The sequence below is a fragment of the Topomyia yanbarensis genome, chromosome 3 (genome assembly GCF_030247195.1).
Source record: "Topomyia yanbarensis strain Yona2022 chromosome 3, ASM3024719v1, whole genome shotgun sequence".
NCBI classification, from domain to species: domain Eukaryota; kingdom Metazoa; phylum Arthropoda; class Insecta; order Diptera; family Culicidae; genus Topomyia; species Topomyia yanbarensis.
In genome coordinates this window covers 415,892,670-415,910,192 of record NC_080672.1, presented here as the reverse complement: position 1 = coordinate 415,910,192, position 17,523 = coordinate 415,892,670, and the positions used below count along the sequence as shown (strand labels likewise).

At 38.7% G+C, this 17,523-nt stretch overlaps 1 protein-coding gene across 6 annotated transcripts in view; it reads left to right on the top strand.

Annotated features, from left to right (window-relative positions):
• Nucleotides 1-17,523, top strand: part of LOC131690174 (titin) — a 413,707-nt gene that overhangs the window by 6,611 nt on the left and 389,573 nt on the right. For all 6 annotated transcript variants that reach the window (XM_058975744.1, XM_058975739.1, XM_058975746.1 and 3 more), the window contains exon 2: nucleotides 11,772-11,967. In XM_058975744.1, the coding sequence (XP_058831727.1) occupies nucleotides 11,772-11,967 (196 nt within the window). The remainder of the gene's footprint in view (nucleotides 1-11,771; nucleotides 11,968-17,523) is intronic.

Here is a 17,523-nt window from a genome sequence, read left to right as displayed (position 1 = left end):
GTCTGAAGTCTCTCGGAGTCATTATAGACGACAAGCTGACCTTCGGCAGCCATGTCGACTATACGTGCAAGAGAGCGTCGACTGCTGTTGCGGCTCTATCGAGAATGATGTCCAACAGCTCAAAGGTGTGCGCCAGTAGACGTAGGTTACTGGCAGGCGTTGCCGTATCTATCCTCAGGTACGGCGGCCCGTCATGGTCAAGAGCACTGAGGGTAACCGGTTACCTACAGAAACTGGAGAGCACCTACCGCGTGATGTGCCTCAGAGTGATATCTGCCTACCGCACGGTATCACATGATGCATCCTGCGTGATAGCGAGCATGATGCCAGTCGGGCTGGTTATTCGGGAAGATGAGGAGTGCTTTGAGCTACGTGGAAATAGGGGAGCCCGCGAGCGCACCAGGGCGACCTCGGTCGCCAGATGGCAGCGTGAGTGGGACAACTCCTCGAAAGGTAGGTGGACCCACCGGCTGATACCTAGCATATCGAGCTGGGTGGGAAGACCCCATGGGGAAGTTCACTTCCACCTGACACAATTCCTGTCAGGCCATGGCTGTTTCCGTCAGTACCTCCACAGGTTCGGACACGCGGAGGTCCCAGTCTGCCCGGACTGCCCAGGTGTAGATGAAACTGCCGAACACATACTGTTCGTATGTCATCGGTTCAACGTCGAAAGAAGAGCAATGCTTGACGTCTGTGGCTGGGACACAACCCCTGATACCCTTATTCAGCGGATGTGTCAATCGGTGAAGAAGTGGAACGCAGTCTCGGCTGCTACCATCCAGATTGCCAGTAGGCTACAGGTAATCTGGCGAACCGAGCAACAGACGACGGGCACGGCTAACTAGTGATTGGTTAGCTGGAGCGAAAAAGGCTAAGCGCAAAATAAGAGAGTGAATGGTCTGTTCATGCCGCGGCAGGTTGGCGCAGCGAATGGCAACCGCGTAAGGGGTAAACCCAGCCACCCCGAAGCAAGACAGAAGAGTGAGTGTATAGGCGTATAAGTGGACTGCCTCATGCCAAGACGGGAGGGTCGTAGCGTAGTATGTCGGGACTTAGCTATCGATACCTCGTGGCGTGGCAGAGGAGCGAAAGGGTGATCATCCAAGTCAGTCTCGCATGGTATGTTAGTGGCAAGCACAAAAGTAAGCCTAGCAAGGAATGAAAAAAGTGATCACAAAAGTAAGTCTCATGTGGAGTGTTAGAGAGTGAATCAAGGTGTGACAGAGAGAGCACCCAAGTAAGCTTCATACAGGACGTATGAACGCGTGAGCGAGTGTGAATGAGTACATCAAGTACAGCCATCCCCCCAGAAGTAATACCGAGAGGTAGTCCCTGAGGGGAACAATGGACTTTAGTCGGTACCAGTACACCCCATGTGGTAGCTTGGCATCTACTAACAGCCAGGGCCGCCGAAAGGGAGGGGGAACGTGGTGTTTCCCCCCGGGCCCGGAGTCTTGTAGGGGGCCCGGACTTTGAACAGAAGTAGTTATTCTGTCAAATATTTTTTCAATAACATTTTATTTGAAAATTCAATCAGAGTTTCAATGTTAATATGATTTAATTTCCTTCAATTTCTATTATAAAGCGAATCGTACATTATTACATTATAAAGTTTATACTGCATTAAACTAATCAAAGGAAAATTTTGAATATTGGAACTCAAAAACTATTTTAACGTGCAGTGGGCAAAAAACAAGATCTTTTTTTGTGAATTGTGTTTTAAAAGACTGTAATTTACTTTCTATTTCATACTTTACAACAATTATCTCATAATTTTGACCAAAGTTCTAGGCTCTCGAAATTGATTTTGATTCGTATTTTACTAATTAATTCTAAACTTTCAATCTGTGTATGGGTTTCAAGAAAACAGTGTTTCTTTAAATGATTAGTAAAATAGCGATTTTTTATTTTTTCAAGACGACATGTAACTTCTACTTCTACTTATTTCGATCCGACGTGGCTGCTAAATGAATCACAAAATAATGTATTAGAAATAAGAAAAAACTCAGCAACCTTCTTTTAGAAATACGATTTGTGAAACTAATTCTTAATAACTCCACAAATCAAAAAAGAACAAGAAAATCCACGAAGAAATCGATCCACAGTAATTGTTCGTGTTTTTGTTTGAATACGAGAACTCGACCGTTTTTACCATTTTTAACAAGCTTTCTCAATTTAAATGAATTTTAGCATTTTTTCTTTTGTTTTATATTTGCGTTTTTGTTTCTTTTTCCATTTTCCAAGTTTTGTGTTCTTTCTATTTTCTTCATTCAATCTTATTTTACTTCCACTTCTAAATATTTTGCCCCATAAGGGGCCATGCATAAATGACGTAGCATTTTGGGGGGTAGGGAGGGTATACCAAATTTGTGACGAAGTGTGACGAGGGGGAGGGTATGGTCAGAAGTTGTGCGACGTAGCATTATGTTTAAAACCCATTGTTTAGAGAAAACAATTTGATGATCCTCCATTCCCAAGAGAAATGAATTTAAATTCAAACAAGTTACTTTTGATGCGGTTTTTCACGAGGTAAATTTTACGATTCGCAGAATTTCAATTTCAAGTTCGCAAAAATACGAAAAGATTTTGTATGCGGATTTAACTTGCTACATTAGTTAGGTAATGTTGCTAACTAGTAGACTTAGTTTGGAAGCTGAATTAAATTTTCACTTCGGAATCAACCAAACTAAATTTAGTGATTTAGATGAACGTATGCTTCTTAGAATCATTGGCAGCTACAGGATTGAGAAAACTTCTCTTCATGCTCCCCTTGACATATAAAATTCAAAACAAAACTATCAACACTATATTTATGATGAAATGGGCTCATTTTGCACGTAATTTGCTATTATAATGAAATTGTTGATAAAAGTCGTCAAACATTTCGAAAGGACATGTATTTAAAATAATTGAAAAGCATGTAATTTTTTTTTTCATCACCCGGGCGCTGTGCATGGGACGAGAGGGAGGGGGTAGGTAAATGCTACGTTATTTACGAGGGGGAGGTTAGAATTTTGTGACCAAATGCTACGAGGGGGGAGGGAGGGGTCAAAAATAGCTGAAAAAAAGCTACGTCATTTGTGTACGGCCCCGAAACACAGCGGAATTTTGCTCGCGTATTGCCTGAATTCGAAGTACTTGCACACCAAGTTAGTGAAACCGTTAAAAGTTAAGGGAGGAAGAGTAGTCGATATTTTCAAGCATATGAAGCTGTCGAAGATCACACAGAAATATCTGATACGGCAAGCTTTCTGTACCTGTGGTTTGATGTGACATTTTCATTGCGACCGAGCCCGTCAACAAGGAAATTTATGTGAAAAAGTGCATGAAAATAACGTCTTTCGTGAAACAATACGATTATTCCACGCTATTTTGTCCGAATTTTGAATACTGCCATTACGGAAAAAGTAAACAGAAACATGTAGTGGTATAACGCCTACAAGAATCCGGTGGCGCCCAAGGACAAGAACACTCCCAACACACCAGAACTCGGCCCTATCGAGGAATATTGGTCCATCGTCAAGCGGAACCTGAAGAAGACTTAAAACTGTCAAAGTAAACTGTATGTGGCGAACAAATGGGACGAGGTGGTTGTACAGAATTTGATGGCAGTAATTAAATGACGCACTGAATATTTTTCTGTATTTGATGCTATTTGAACTTAATCATTGTTGTTTGACAAAACTTTGATTTTAGACGACGCCCGGTGGTTAAGTGGTAAGCGTGACCGCTGCTCAGTCCAGTGGGTCTGGCTTCAATCCCAAGGATGTTCTGAGGTGAAAACTCTGTGTCACGTCTTTATTCACAAGGAAAGTAGAGTCGGTGGTCCCGGTGTAGATGAACCGATTTCTGGTTTTGGAGTCACCTCTCTGGTGTCAGTGATAGGCACACAGTGCGAACAGAGACCGACGGAAAATAAACAAAAAAAATGACCGTACCACCCTTTGAAATGATAAAAGCCATTGAAATTAACAGCACTATTCTCGTATAGTTCTCTATGAAATACATAATAGTTGATATTTATTTTTCAGATTTCAAGCTTAACAGTTTCTGTGTTCGAAAAATCTACAATGATGGAGGGGGCCCTTATGCTAGATCCCCCGGGCCCGTAATTTCTCTCTACAGCCCTGCTAACAGCACGTGTACTGGTCTAGTACGTAAATGTATTCTCCATTGTAAAAAACCTATTTTAATCCACCTAGCGGTGCAATTGTGCCTTTCTCAATCATGAATCACGAGAATGTGTGCGTTGTTTATATTCATTAAAAACTTTTAAATGCATATATTACATTTTATTATTATACATCACATGACAACTATATACAGGAAAATAAATCATTATTCGAGTTCTTAAATTTTGAAAAAGAAAAAACAGCCACGGTAATATTGAACTGAAAAACCTATTTTAATCCACCTAGCGGTGCAATTGTGCCTTTCTCAATCATGAATCACGAGAATGTGAAAATTTTGAAAAAGAAAAAACAGCCATGGTAATATTGAACTGAAAAAAGGTGCGAAATCGGCAAAGTCCCAAAAAGTCGATTTTTATAAAAAAAAATTTTTCGAGATAACATAAAATCTCGACGTTTCATGCATTTTAAAGATGTTTGGCATCAAAAATACGAATTCGATTTCTGAAATTTCATGAGGTCCCCCCTTTGAAAAAAAAAATTTGAGTTCCGGCTTATATGGGAATTTCATATGTGACCGGACGATTTAGTCTATATTTCCGGACCCATATAAGCGATCCGTGCGAAATTTTATTGACATCTATGGGGATATTATAGCTATCATTTGGGACTAAGTTTGTGAAAATCGGCCCAACCATTTTCGGGAAACTGATGTGAGTTCGTAAATTTTGAAAGGTGGCCGCTTTTCCCGGGCACTTCCGGAACCGTCTATGGTGGTCAATGTAGTCAACGAAAGTTTGGTTGGCCGTCGGTGACCTAGAACAGCAAATTTAAGTTGTTTGAGAGACATTTTAGCGAAATTTTTACCTTTTTTGCTTTCATCGGAGTATCGGTTTGAATCACAATTTGCTATGTGATCGCACGCCACAACCTGTAACTCCGGAACCGGAAGTCAGATCGGGATGAAATTAAATAACCATTTACGAAGGCGCAACACCTTTCATTTGAGACTAAGTTTGGTTGAATCGGTCTAGCCATCTCCGGGAAACCGATGTGACTGTTATTCTGAATTTAGATACTTCCGCCGGGGCTTCCGGAACCGATGATGGTGGCCAATGTGGCCAAATAGACTTTGAATGGATGTTAGTGACCTAATACTACAAATCGAAGCAGTTGTGGTCATATTTTGGAAAAATTTTCACCTTTATACATTCATTGCAGAATTTATTAAAATCGACATTTTCTGCGTGTTCGTACTTATCACCCTGTAATTCCGGAACCGGAAGTCGGATCCATTAGAAATTCAATAGCAGCCTATGGGACCGTTGCACCTTTCATTTGAGACTAAGTTTGTCAAAATCGGTTCAGCCATCTCTGAGAAAAATGAGTGACATTTTTGGTCACATACACACACACATACACACACACATACATACATACACACATACATACACACACAGACATTTGCCGAACTCGACGAACTGAATCGAATGGTATATGTCACTCGGCCCTCCGGGCCTCCGTTAAAAAGTCGGTTTTCAGAGCAATTGCAATACCTTTCTATTGAGAAAGGCAAAAAGACTAAAATCAACTGTCATAACGATTTTGACTCTTTGTAGACTTCTTTACGAGTTTTTTTTCTATATTGTTATACGATTGATGGTTTGCTGGGTCTTAACCAACATATTAATTCTGAAATAATTAGGGCAGTAGAGCTCAAGAATGTTGAAACCCTCGAGTAAAAGAGGAACGAAATTCGATTTATGCCTGGCTCACTCAATACAATGTTCGGTTTGTTTGCGGCTTTTAAGCGGCTGTTTGCAGTCCTTAGTGGATTAAAACTTTGATTTGTTTGTTTTTAAACTCCAACGTTTCGACGCCTTGTTTGCGCCTTCTTCAGGGGAGACTATATTGTGGAGTAGCAAAGTAGACAAATTTTACATTTAACAATTACATATTACAAGAACTTTCAAAACTGGATTATCGTTTCTCGTTAATATCACTGACATGTAAGTGGATGGTCAATATATGGGTTTTTTTCTTCTGGCACAAACGCTACAAGTAATACACAATAAATTTGACGAATTATTTAAACTGAATCTAGATTCACTTTTTTTACATTTTGACGACATTCAATTAGCTAGAGATTACTGGGTAGGGAAAGTTATGAATATTAGAGCTATAGTACTCAAGTGAGAGCAAGGATGTGAAGTAAACAGATCGGAAAACTAGAAGTGGCAGGGTCATTCGAACAGGCTTAATATCGTACGGGCTTAATCTTTGTCTTCTGTTAATGAGGGTCGAGCTTAGGCAGTATAACTACAAATCACCCGAGTTCACTAACATGTGTCCTGATAAAGGTAGACGTGTCTATCTTTACCGTGAAAACCGACATGGATTTACTGCAATAACGATGAAATTACACATTTGGTTAAATATTCTTTGGTTATGATCGATATTGTTTGGAGCAGACGTACAAAATAGGTGAAATATAGTTCTAAGTAGAAGGTGAAATGTTGCAGTGCAGGTGTGGAAATGTTTCAAATAGAGCTTATGGTGGCGTGGACAAACAAGTCGCTTTAATCCACTAAGGACTGCGAAAAGCCGTTTAAAAGTTACAATCAATTTTTGAGTTCGACTTTTCAAAATCGATAGATGCTCAAATGACACAAATCTATCAACTATTTAACAACGCTACATTCGTTTAAGATTATGTCACATTTTCGTGACGCGGATCGAGTTTCAAATTTTAGTATTACACCTAGTCCCAGAAGGGATCCTAGTATCCCGAATGTGAAGTAGCTTTTGTATTTGACTCCTTCAGTTATTCAAAAACTAGGGTTTCCAGTGATCAAAATTGCGTTCATACCCAACAGTGTTTTTCAACGCTATCAACGTACCAAGTATTAGAGAGATGCAGCCACGACATTCTCAGATTTCCCAACATAGGCGATGAAATCGATCAACAGGCGCTCCTCTTGAGGGCAGTTAGTGGCGACCAAACTTCGTACCTCACTCACCATGGATTACTCCTATCAGATCTCCAATGGAACTACCAACCAAACAAATTGTGGTCTGGTAACGTTGGTAACATTGTAACGTGCTCCGGTGGGGGTCAATTTAATTTATAATTTATTTCACACTCAAACAACACAATAACAACACAATAGGTACCTAACACATTAAAACGCTTAATAGTCTTCGACCAAAGTACTCAGCTTTAGCGCCCTCCTATATAAATAGAATGCCAAGTCTCGATATAGTTTTGCCCAGCTGCTAGCGGCCAGTCGTAGGTTCGAGCAGCAGATATAAGAAAACTATTAGAACCCAGAACATCGTTCTTCATTTGATACGGTTCAACGTGATGTCCGGAAAGAAAACAAAACTGCTCTAAGCGTCATAAATACATTACACAGTGACGAATTTTACTCATAAAATTCCACCCATAAAACAAGCGCATCACCTGCTGCTTTGCATTAAATTTACAAATTAAATCCTAAAAGACACTTTCCGGTCAATATTTTTCATCAGAAAACATGAACTTCTGTGCTTACTATCGAGACATCACTCGGTACCAGCCAGTTGTTTTAGCGTTCACACAAGAAGTGCGACTTTTTGGCTTTTAGTGTCTTACTGGTGCCAACTCGGTGCTGGTTTAGACTTATATAACTAGCATTAAGTTGGTGTTAGCTACTGACGAGGATAATCCGAAACATTTAAAAACTAAAGTTTTGAATTAAAGCAATCGAAACGAACTAAAGTCTCCGGATCAGTGCGACGTATACAAACTCTATGTTTAAAGACGTAGTTTATGCACTGAAGCTTAGGGTTCGCAGTACCGACCCTTTTTGGCGAGAACCGGTACTACGGTACTGAAGCCCTCAGTACCGGTAAAGTACCGGTACTCGAATATTTTTTTTAAAAAATTCGAAAAAAGGTTCAAACTGAAATTGAATGCTCAAACTGATGATCTTATTCTCAGATGATTGATTTTTGCTGATCAAAAAACATGTTTATTGTTCTTAATTGCTTCGGAATGGCAAGACTCATTTCACAGAAGATATTTTTCGTATTGGGCACCTTCTTTTATTTCGAAATCTAGGCCACTTTGAAATCAATAACTGCAAAGTGGTGCGACTTTCGTCGACTTGAACAGATGGTAAATGTATGAAACCCTATTAACATCAGTAAATCAAAGCGAGAATGGCAGTAAATCGTTAATCGCATTTCCTCTCTTGCTTTTCTGAAAATTGGTTTCGAACTTTATGTCGTTTGCCTACTATTCTCTAACGCATATCCAGGCTCTTTGCTTTCCTGTTAAATTATGGAGTTTTGCAGAATTTTCCGATTACCAATAATTACAAATCGCCCCATTTGAAGCAGTTCACCAAGTCTAAAACTGTTCGCTACTAAATCGCTGTTCGTTCTATTATAGATAAAGGTTTAAGAGCAAATCAAATACAGACATGACTTGGACCATAGTCTTATTACGCGCCACCCATTGAATAATGGAAACCAATCAGAATGTCGCTAATAAAACTTTAACTTCTAGAATTATTATGATGATGGCCCCACCTCATTTCCACACAAAGGTGTTATCTCAACGATTTATCTAGAAGGCAAATTAATATAATTAAACGTTATCTTGCAGACCGATATTTTGAAACAGATCGCCCTGCAGAGTTAACATATTTGTCATAAAAAATTGTATAGTACCGAAAATACAGGTACTGGCTTCTGTTCAGTACCGGTATTACGGTACTAAAACTGGGTCGGTATTCCCGGGATTTTCGGTATCGGTATTACCGGTACCACAACCCTACTGAAGCTCCCGCAATTGTGTACAATTCCGGTACACTGTGCTCAGATATGAAATAAAACTGTGTTCAATGTTCTATACAAGTTAACGTTGTACTCGCGCACGAACGAATTGCTTATTTTTGTGCAAATATATACTGGTTTTAATACGTCCACATGATCTCTTTAAATTCCTTTCCACAGTTGAGATCTAGGAGAAAAGAAAAAATTGCACGTTCCAAAAAACTTATCTGGCTTTTTTCTACACCAGAAGGACAGCAAATGATATACAAGTTAATGTGGGAAAACTTACCAATATCCCACCCCATCGAGTTTGGCTACGAACTGGCGTTCCAAAACTGTGGAGAACCAGCTTATATTTGCAACGCCAGTAAATTTCTTAACAGATTTTTCACTTTTTTCTTTTGACCACGTCCAATATGGTAATGTACGGCACAGTGGACAAGATTCAACCTCTCGTCAAATTCAGGACATAGCTTGTCTGTTAGATCGCGTTGTTCTATGTCGTCATAATCTTCATCGAATTCTGCCAACAACGTTTGCTTTCATTCGGACTTTAACAAACCAACGGCCGCCAACATGATAGCACCGTTGTCGGATGTTATGGAGAAGATCTGCTGGATAAGCACTCCGAAGCTGTGCAATGAGGTTAAAAATTTAGTAGATCAACACATGATAGTGGAGACTGTTGACACGATACCCTCTTTTATCGTAGAATCGAGAAATAAAGGTTTTTCGACAGCAATAGTAGGCTTTGTGATAAGTCTTTTTCGCTGATGGACCAAACTCAATAAACTTATTGACATTATACAAGCGAGCCACAGCATAGCTCTTACGTCACACACACCCCTCTCCCGTGCCTAACCATGTATCTGACATGAGTAAATATAAAAATACGTTTTTCAACACACTGACCTTGCCGGTGTACCACGAAACTGCTACTTGAGGAAGCTAGAACATTTTCCTATACAATCAACCCGAGCTTTTGACGGAATGCCTTCTGTAGTTCCTATTTTATGCGAAAGTATCACCCGTCTTCACTTGGGGATTTTTTTTCGACACACTCATATTTTTTTTCTTCTCATTTTAATTGAACTTTTTCAAATGCACTTTATTTGCACACCACTGCAAAAAACACCCGCGAAACTTTAATCGTTTGCTAACAAAACTTCAAATTTTTCGCCACTGTGCAAATGACCGAAGTAAAATGTCCGAAAACTCTCATTTGTGCGTTTGAATTTTCACTTCGATTTCTATTTTTTCTCAATGTAAACAAGCGCGTCGGTGTCTAGCAACAAGCGTGCGTTCCTGGCATCCACATATCTTCACCTTTTTGACAATATTAATTTACGTTTGTTTTGGCACAGGTTGCTTTGTTTCATTTTCTGTACAAGCGAAATGTTGCACAGCTGAAGATTGCTCACAAATGAACGAGGACCGAATGATTCGCGAAGCGATTTTTCCCATGCTTGGTTGTCCGTCCTTTGCGCATTGTTGACGACATTTTGAGTCAAATTTTCAGATCAAAAACACAGATGTAATGAGAAAACTACTTAATAAGAAAACTACTAGAGCTAGTGTTCTTTGAAGTTAAGCCACAAAAATTGACTTTAAATATCTGGTAAAAAGCTGTAATGGGTTTTACGAAACACTGACTGTTATTTGCAGTCGCTTAGTTCTGCTGCCAATTAATGTTCCACAACGTTATTCCTCTAAAATCAAATCATTTGACTACGTTTGGAAATTGTTTTCAGTAACATAGAGCAAATTTTACCCCTGTAGGTAGTCTAAACGGTGCGTGATACTACCCATCTGCGGTCGCTTTATTGAACAATTTTATTTGATCAGATTTGATTTTTTTAAATGCTTCTCTAACGGGACTTCAGTATCTATGGGGGTGGCTGTGTATCTTTTTCATTCATGATGTGCTCAATTTCTTTTGCTAGTCACAAATTATACCTTGTTGCGAAAATTCGGGAAATAGTATTCATGGAAAACGTTCATCATGATGGTTTTGTATTGCATTGTACTGCAATTGTTTGCTATTTTATTTCTGTATGCAACGGTTTGTAAAACTATAGCTAACATTCAGAGCATTTTCTTTCAAATTTATTCTAATTTTTCGATATTACCTCGTCGCCACTGTAATGTCCGCGCTTATACGGAGAGCTATTTATACCCTAGATTTGTCAATGGATTATCCATCTGCACGTACTGTCACATCAAACACCAGTATTATTTTTCAAACTTCTTTTAATTTTTAATATTTTATATCAATGGTTAAAGGCTAGGGCCCACGTTTCGGAGACCCAGTAGTTTAGCTAGATAACGAACGGCGCACTGTGATGTACACCAACTGGCAGACCCTATGGAGCACTGCGTAGTACACCCTGTGGAGCACCTTGTGGTGAACCATACGCAACGTACGGGGAAGAATTAGCGCGATCTGAATATGTAGTAGGCGCTTCTTTTTGAATGATTGCGCTCGTTCGCCTCGGTGTTAATTCGTTAGCGTTGACTGACAGTTCCAGGATGTCCTGCTGTGCTCGTGCTTTCTCCGGTAATGATTCGGCTCGGTTTCCATTCGTATTTTGATTTTGGCCACGACAACGACGACGGCCGTATCCTATATAATCACTGCACGTGCCATAGAATTGAAAAAAATATAAAATACATCAAATAAATAAATAAATTCGAACAAACTTACCATTTTCAGCTTCTGTTCGCGTTAGAACCCACAGCACTTGTAATATTATTTGAGTCAAGCCAAAAAAAAAGTAACCTCAATAATCGATCCCCCCACCTCTCATTCACTTTCAGCTCCGAAACCATCGCAGCAGGCTTCACCGTCATCCTAGACGCGCAAAAGTGCTCCTGGCGATCGGCTCGCCAGTACATTCGGCATGCCCAGTCACTGCTCGAACCGAACCTGGACAGTTTCCTGGTAATCCGGCCGGATGCCTTTTGGGAGAAAAATCGGGTGGAAAATTGCACCCGGCAGCACCGTCAAGGCGAGGTAAGTTTCGTTATGCAACCGTGTTGCTGCATTTTAGTTTAATGTTTTGCAGTCGTGCCTACCGAACACACTTGCTGGTCGATTTTAATTTCTTTGGCACGTGCTCTTTTGCTGCCGTTTTCGGGTTGGTGGTAATTGTGGTGGTTAGCCGGGTGATCGTAAAATGTGCGGAATGGCAGGTGCATGCTGATAAGATTGCTTCGTTTAGGTTAAAATGGGCTTGCGCGAGAAAATAATAGCTTTGCAGGGGTGCACAGCTGTAATATTTATTGTTTGTATTTTTGTTTAGCTCTTAGATAAGAAACAAGAAAAAAAATAATAATATCAATAATGTGAAATCCGGTCCCAGTGTGTTCAAGACAGTAAGGTCTGAGATACTTTTCATTTGTTCAAGTGTTTGAATATCTCAACTCAAAGCGAAAACTTTCTGAGATCGGTTGTATTAAAGTTATTAACATGACCTAACAAAATAAGGTTACAACGTTTCAACACGAAGAACCTGCGTTTCAAAGCAAAGTCACAGACTACTTTGATTAATATAATAACTTCATCAACGCATCAAGCAAAACATAACGTCTCACTTTGCACCTGTCAATTAGAGTAGAGAAATCGGATCGCACTCTAAATTAGTCTCAGAGCAAATACATAATGGAAATCTAGTTCAATTCTCGCGTCGCGTTGCTCGCAGTGCAGTTATCTGCATGAGCCGCGCGAACGCACCCATCAAACAATGCAACGTGGTGCACATGGCGTTTTTCTCTGCAGCATGCTCCATAAGACTGTACAACAACAACAAACAGCGAAGAACAAATGTCAATTATTTTCGCATTTTGCTCGGCTCATTTTCTTCCCGCGTAGTGACTAGTGGTAATATTCGTAGTTAATATGCTACAACTGACTGACTGAGAGAATAGTGAAACAAGTAAAAAGAGAGTGCGGTAGAAAAACCACTTGTTCCAGTGCATAACATTAGTGCTGGCGTCGCCTGCTTATTTTATGCTCGTAGGTTGGTAATTTGTGTTTTTTTCCATTTCTCCGTCGTCAGATGAATTGCGTGCTTTTCTGTCTCCATAGTATCGCAAGCACGCGTAATTAGACGTTTGTTTTAAGCGCGTGCACGGCTTACAGAACTATTTTTCCTTTCTTTTACATTATTTTTTAATGAATCAATCGGTAGAGACCTAATCGTTACAAGTAACACTGATTGTATTATTCGTCATACTTTCTATGTTAGTGAGTTTGTGCAATTCATTTGTGCGTAACCAAGAAAAGTACTTCAAAATCGTGGTTAACAAATAGTAGAAATGAATAACTTAAGAGTTTAATTTATTCATTTGTTCATTTTAATGTCTTTTGTTGACAAATTGACGGCTTAGTGGAACGAACGATGTAAAAGTGAAAAAGGGATAGACATTCGAGAGCAAAGTATCTTTTGCCTTCTGCTTATTTGGAATCGGGCATTCCATTCACGTCTAACAGCATGGTCGGAAAGCAAATATAAGACATATTCCCACTTTGCCACTGACACCACACACAAAAAACACCTCCTTGTATTGGTTCAGCTTGAAATAAAAATGTTTTGAGAAATTTTTTAAGAACGAGTTTTTTCATCAAACACATTTTTGTCCCTGGTTGTGGGCCACCCAGAACAATTCACTAAAAATGCAAAAAGTATGAGATAAAAACAGTGTATATTCGCAGTACATCCAAGTCAAATCTGAATGCAACAAATATTAACATATTCAAAGATACAAATGTACTAAGTAATGATTTTTTACGTGGTCCACAACCGCGAATGATACCAGTCGAGATGAGCTCTTCACGCTAGAGTACCGAGTGTATGTACCTTCGCGGTATGTGAAGATTGACGGTGTTATCACAGAATCGAGTACGGAAATTTGCCGTTTCAAGGATACCGCACCCCAACGGGTAGAGATAACCGAATGCGAACGAATGTGTTTCCGGTATCATTCGAAGGGGGTAAGAAGGTATATCCCCCATCAGATTCCTTTCGATGGATCTGTACTAATAATTTATTTATTTGGTTTTTTACGTAAGTGCCAATACCTTATTTAAAACTTTCATTTTTTTTTTGTGGTATCCAACGGGAAGAACTGATCGAAATGGCGAGTGAAGCGAAAGCAATTATGTGAAACAAATTCCCCCAGAGGCGAGATTCGAACCCGCCTCATGCACTAACCCTTATGCTATCCCTGGGATACGATGACGTCCCAGAAAGAACATACTTTCTGGGATGCCATCATATCCCAGTGATAGCAAAAAAGGTTAGTGCATCGGGTCGGAGTCTCGAAGGTTGCGGGTTCGAATCACGCCTCTGGGGGATCTGCACTGCCAGCACACGTCCACATTGGCAATGTTCGTCTACCTGTTTGCCGTTTTGTATCAAAGGTCATGAACTGCCTCAAATGCAAACAGTTGGATCATACGGCCGCCTACTGTGGCAATATGGCACGGTCCGGTAATATATGAAGATTATGCGATATTTTCACTAGTATTTTTCTCATATCAACTGAGCCATCAGAGACATTTTCGCGCGATATTAGGTGATTTGAACGTAAAATGAACTTTTGACAACTTTTGAAGGGCATAAATCAAGTGTTTTTTGCATTATTTGACCATAGGAACTACATATGGTTAGTTTTGTTTTACAAAGAAACGGATGAATTTATGCATTGCATTACTTCACCAAAATTTTCCGTGTGCTAAAATTACATTGTAAATTCGCCAAAAATAAGTCAATAGTTGGTTTAGTTAGTGTTTAGATAATTGCTTGTCATGATTTTTTTTATGGAAATCGAACTTCTAATGCGATAACAACAACGACCCCCCGTGAATGCCCACGATCACACTATATTCTTTAGAAAGCTTTTAATTTTCTCTTTGAAATGAGTCTATACTAGTTTTGCGAAAACTTGCGATAGGCAGTCAAAATTTAAAAAAAACTGTTATTGGAGACGCATGGTTTTTACTGATATTGAATTTGAATAATCACTTTATAGCTAGAATAATGACACGAATACGTGCACAACTTTCAATTAGCATTGAGAGCATGATCTACAAGGGTTTTACTAGTGATCAAGAGTGGGAAGTATGGTTTTTTAGATGATAAAGGTATTAAGAATGTTTAAAAATCAGTAAATATTCTCAACCATCTGAAATATGCCTTAAAAAGTGCCTGGAACTATTTCTTGCTAACTTACACAATAACTGTCAATTGAGTTAAGTTTTCGTCATTTGGTGAGACTATTTTGATCCAAATTTGCATAGCACTGATGTAGCTTAAGGGTATGCCAAATAAGCCGAATTAAGTAAGACCATTTTTAAATGAACCATAAACGTGAAAAAAGGGTTTTTTATTTATTTTTATTTAAGATATGAAATAAGCAATCTAAGTAACTTAAAACACACCTGTGAAAAAAAATCGTCAACCATCGTGTTGATTAGTAAATGTAATTAAACATTCCACTAAGAAGCTCACAATATATGTGTTGAACAATAATAGAAAATGTAATTTTCATATCAAGTAACCCACTAATGAAACAAACGTTCCAAAATTAGTCAAACACAAGTCATTTCTGAAACCCCATAATGAGATATCAATTATTTCGTTTCAATATGGAAAATAAATTTCAAAATTACTATTGAAAAAATATCATTATTAAATGCAAAATACTTACTTTTGAGCCACTCTATTAAGTAGTAAAGTTAATTTCTATGTTAATAACCAAAATAGGAATTCAGCGCATAGAAATTTCTTTAAAAAAATTTTAGAAACCTTCCTAACAAAATAATTATTTTTGAGCCACCCTAATGTATAATGAATTTTTTTACTAGTGTTAATATCAAAAACGATTTAGCATACGAAAATAATTATTCACAAATTTTTACAACGATTTAAAAAAAAATATTTTTGAGACACCCTAATGAATAGTAAATGTTTATTTTTAAAATGTTTTCGTAGCAAAAACGAATTCAGCGTACCAAAATTAAATAAAACCGTCTTATTTGAACCGATTCGGCAAAGTTTGGACCTAAATCCACCTTTTGCTCTAAGTCGTGCCACTGTGCGGAGGGTCTCATGAGGTTGCAAGAAAGGTACCAAAAAGTGTCCCTATTGCGGTCATACTCCGCATGATCTCGCGATATGTCCCGCGACAAATTGCGAGCGGATAAAATCAAACGATCTTTAGAACGAAATCATTAACCTTCTGTGGGTGGGCGTAGCGTAGTTGGTAAATAGATTGCCTTGTACGCAGAGCACCTGGGTTCGAGTCCCGACCCCGCACATAGGGTTAGAATTTTTTCATAAGCGATTTTTCTAACCCGAAGAGGCGAATGACCTTAAGGTTAAAACCTCTATAATCTAAATAAAAAAAATTAACCTTCTTTAGGTGTTGAGGTCAATATAACCCAAAATGAACTTTCAAAATGCAATAAATTTTTAAGTTGGAATTTCTTGACTTTTCCGCTATCATAGAGAGCAACGATTTTCAATCGAGTTTAAAATTTTCGGACATTCCTGAAGGGAAGTACAAAAAAAGTTACGAATAAGGTGTTGGCGAGTCACATTGACCCCGATTTCGAAGTCAATTTTAAGACACTCCAACACCTTATTCGTTACAAAAAGTTAACATCCAAAGAAGGTTAAAAGAGCTACTTTGGTGCTATTTATCCAGAATACCTTCGATCATTCGTCGTTTGGTGAGGCATACTCTGATCCCCCCACCGAGGGATCGTTTCTTGCTGAACTTGGTAATTCAAGGGAGAGAAAGAATTATACTGTTTCCAAACTTCCCAGTAAACGGCCTAATCTATACCTAGTAGAGTGGAACATGGTTATGTGAAAAAAAAATAAAATAAAATTTGGCTCCGAGTAACTTTTTGGGTCCTATTTAGCTCCCATAACAACTCTGCAAATGTTTAGCTCGATCGGTGAAACTATATTTTTGCGCCCACGGTTTAAAGTTTACATGGAATTTCGTAAGGAAAAATTGTCTTTTGCAAATTAATTCTTCCAAGAGGCGCCCGTTACCTCCTAAAAATAAATTGATACCTGATTTTTATAGGAAATTTGTCAAGGAAACAAAGTCTAGAAGACTGCAAAACGATCTGATACTTGTGGAAAAAGTTATTAAGAAAAAACTGATTGATGACCTGAAGATTGACGAAAATTTCAGTTTTCATAGCATCGCTGCTTTTGACGGTCTAATTATATACAATTTTTTTAACTTTCTCTTATTATGTACAAAAGAAGCCTCAACGTATCACTCAAAACCTTACGAAGTGGCCAAATAGTATAGATAAACGATTTAGACACATTAAGAAAGGACTGAAAAAAAGGTATAGTTGGACAACCAACAGCAGTGGTGCTAGAGAAATTAATATTTTATCAATCATCAGAGCATTAATCGGTTTCTGCTTAATAACTTTTTTCTCAAGCGTCAGATCGTTTCGTGGTTTTCGAGACTTTGTTTCTTTGTTAAATTTCCTATAAAAGCCGTGTAACGATTTATTTTTAGGAAGTAATGGGCGATT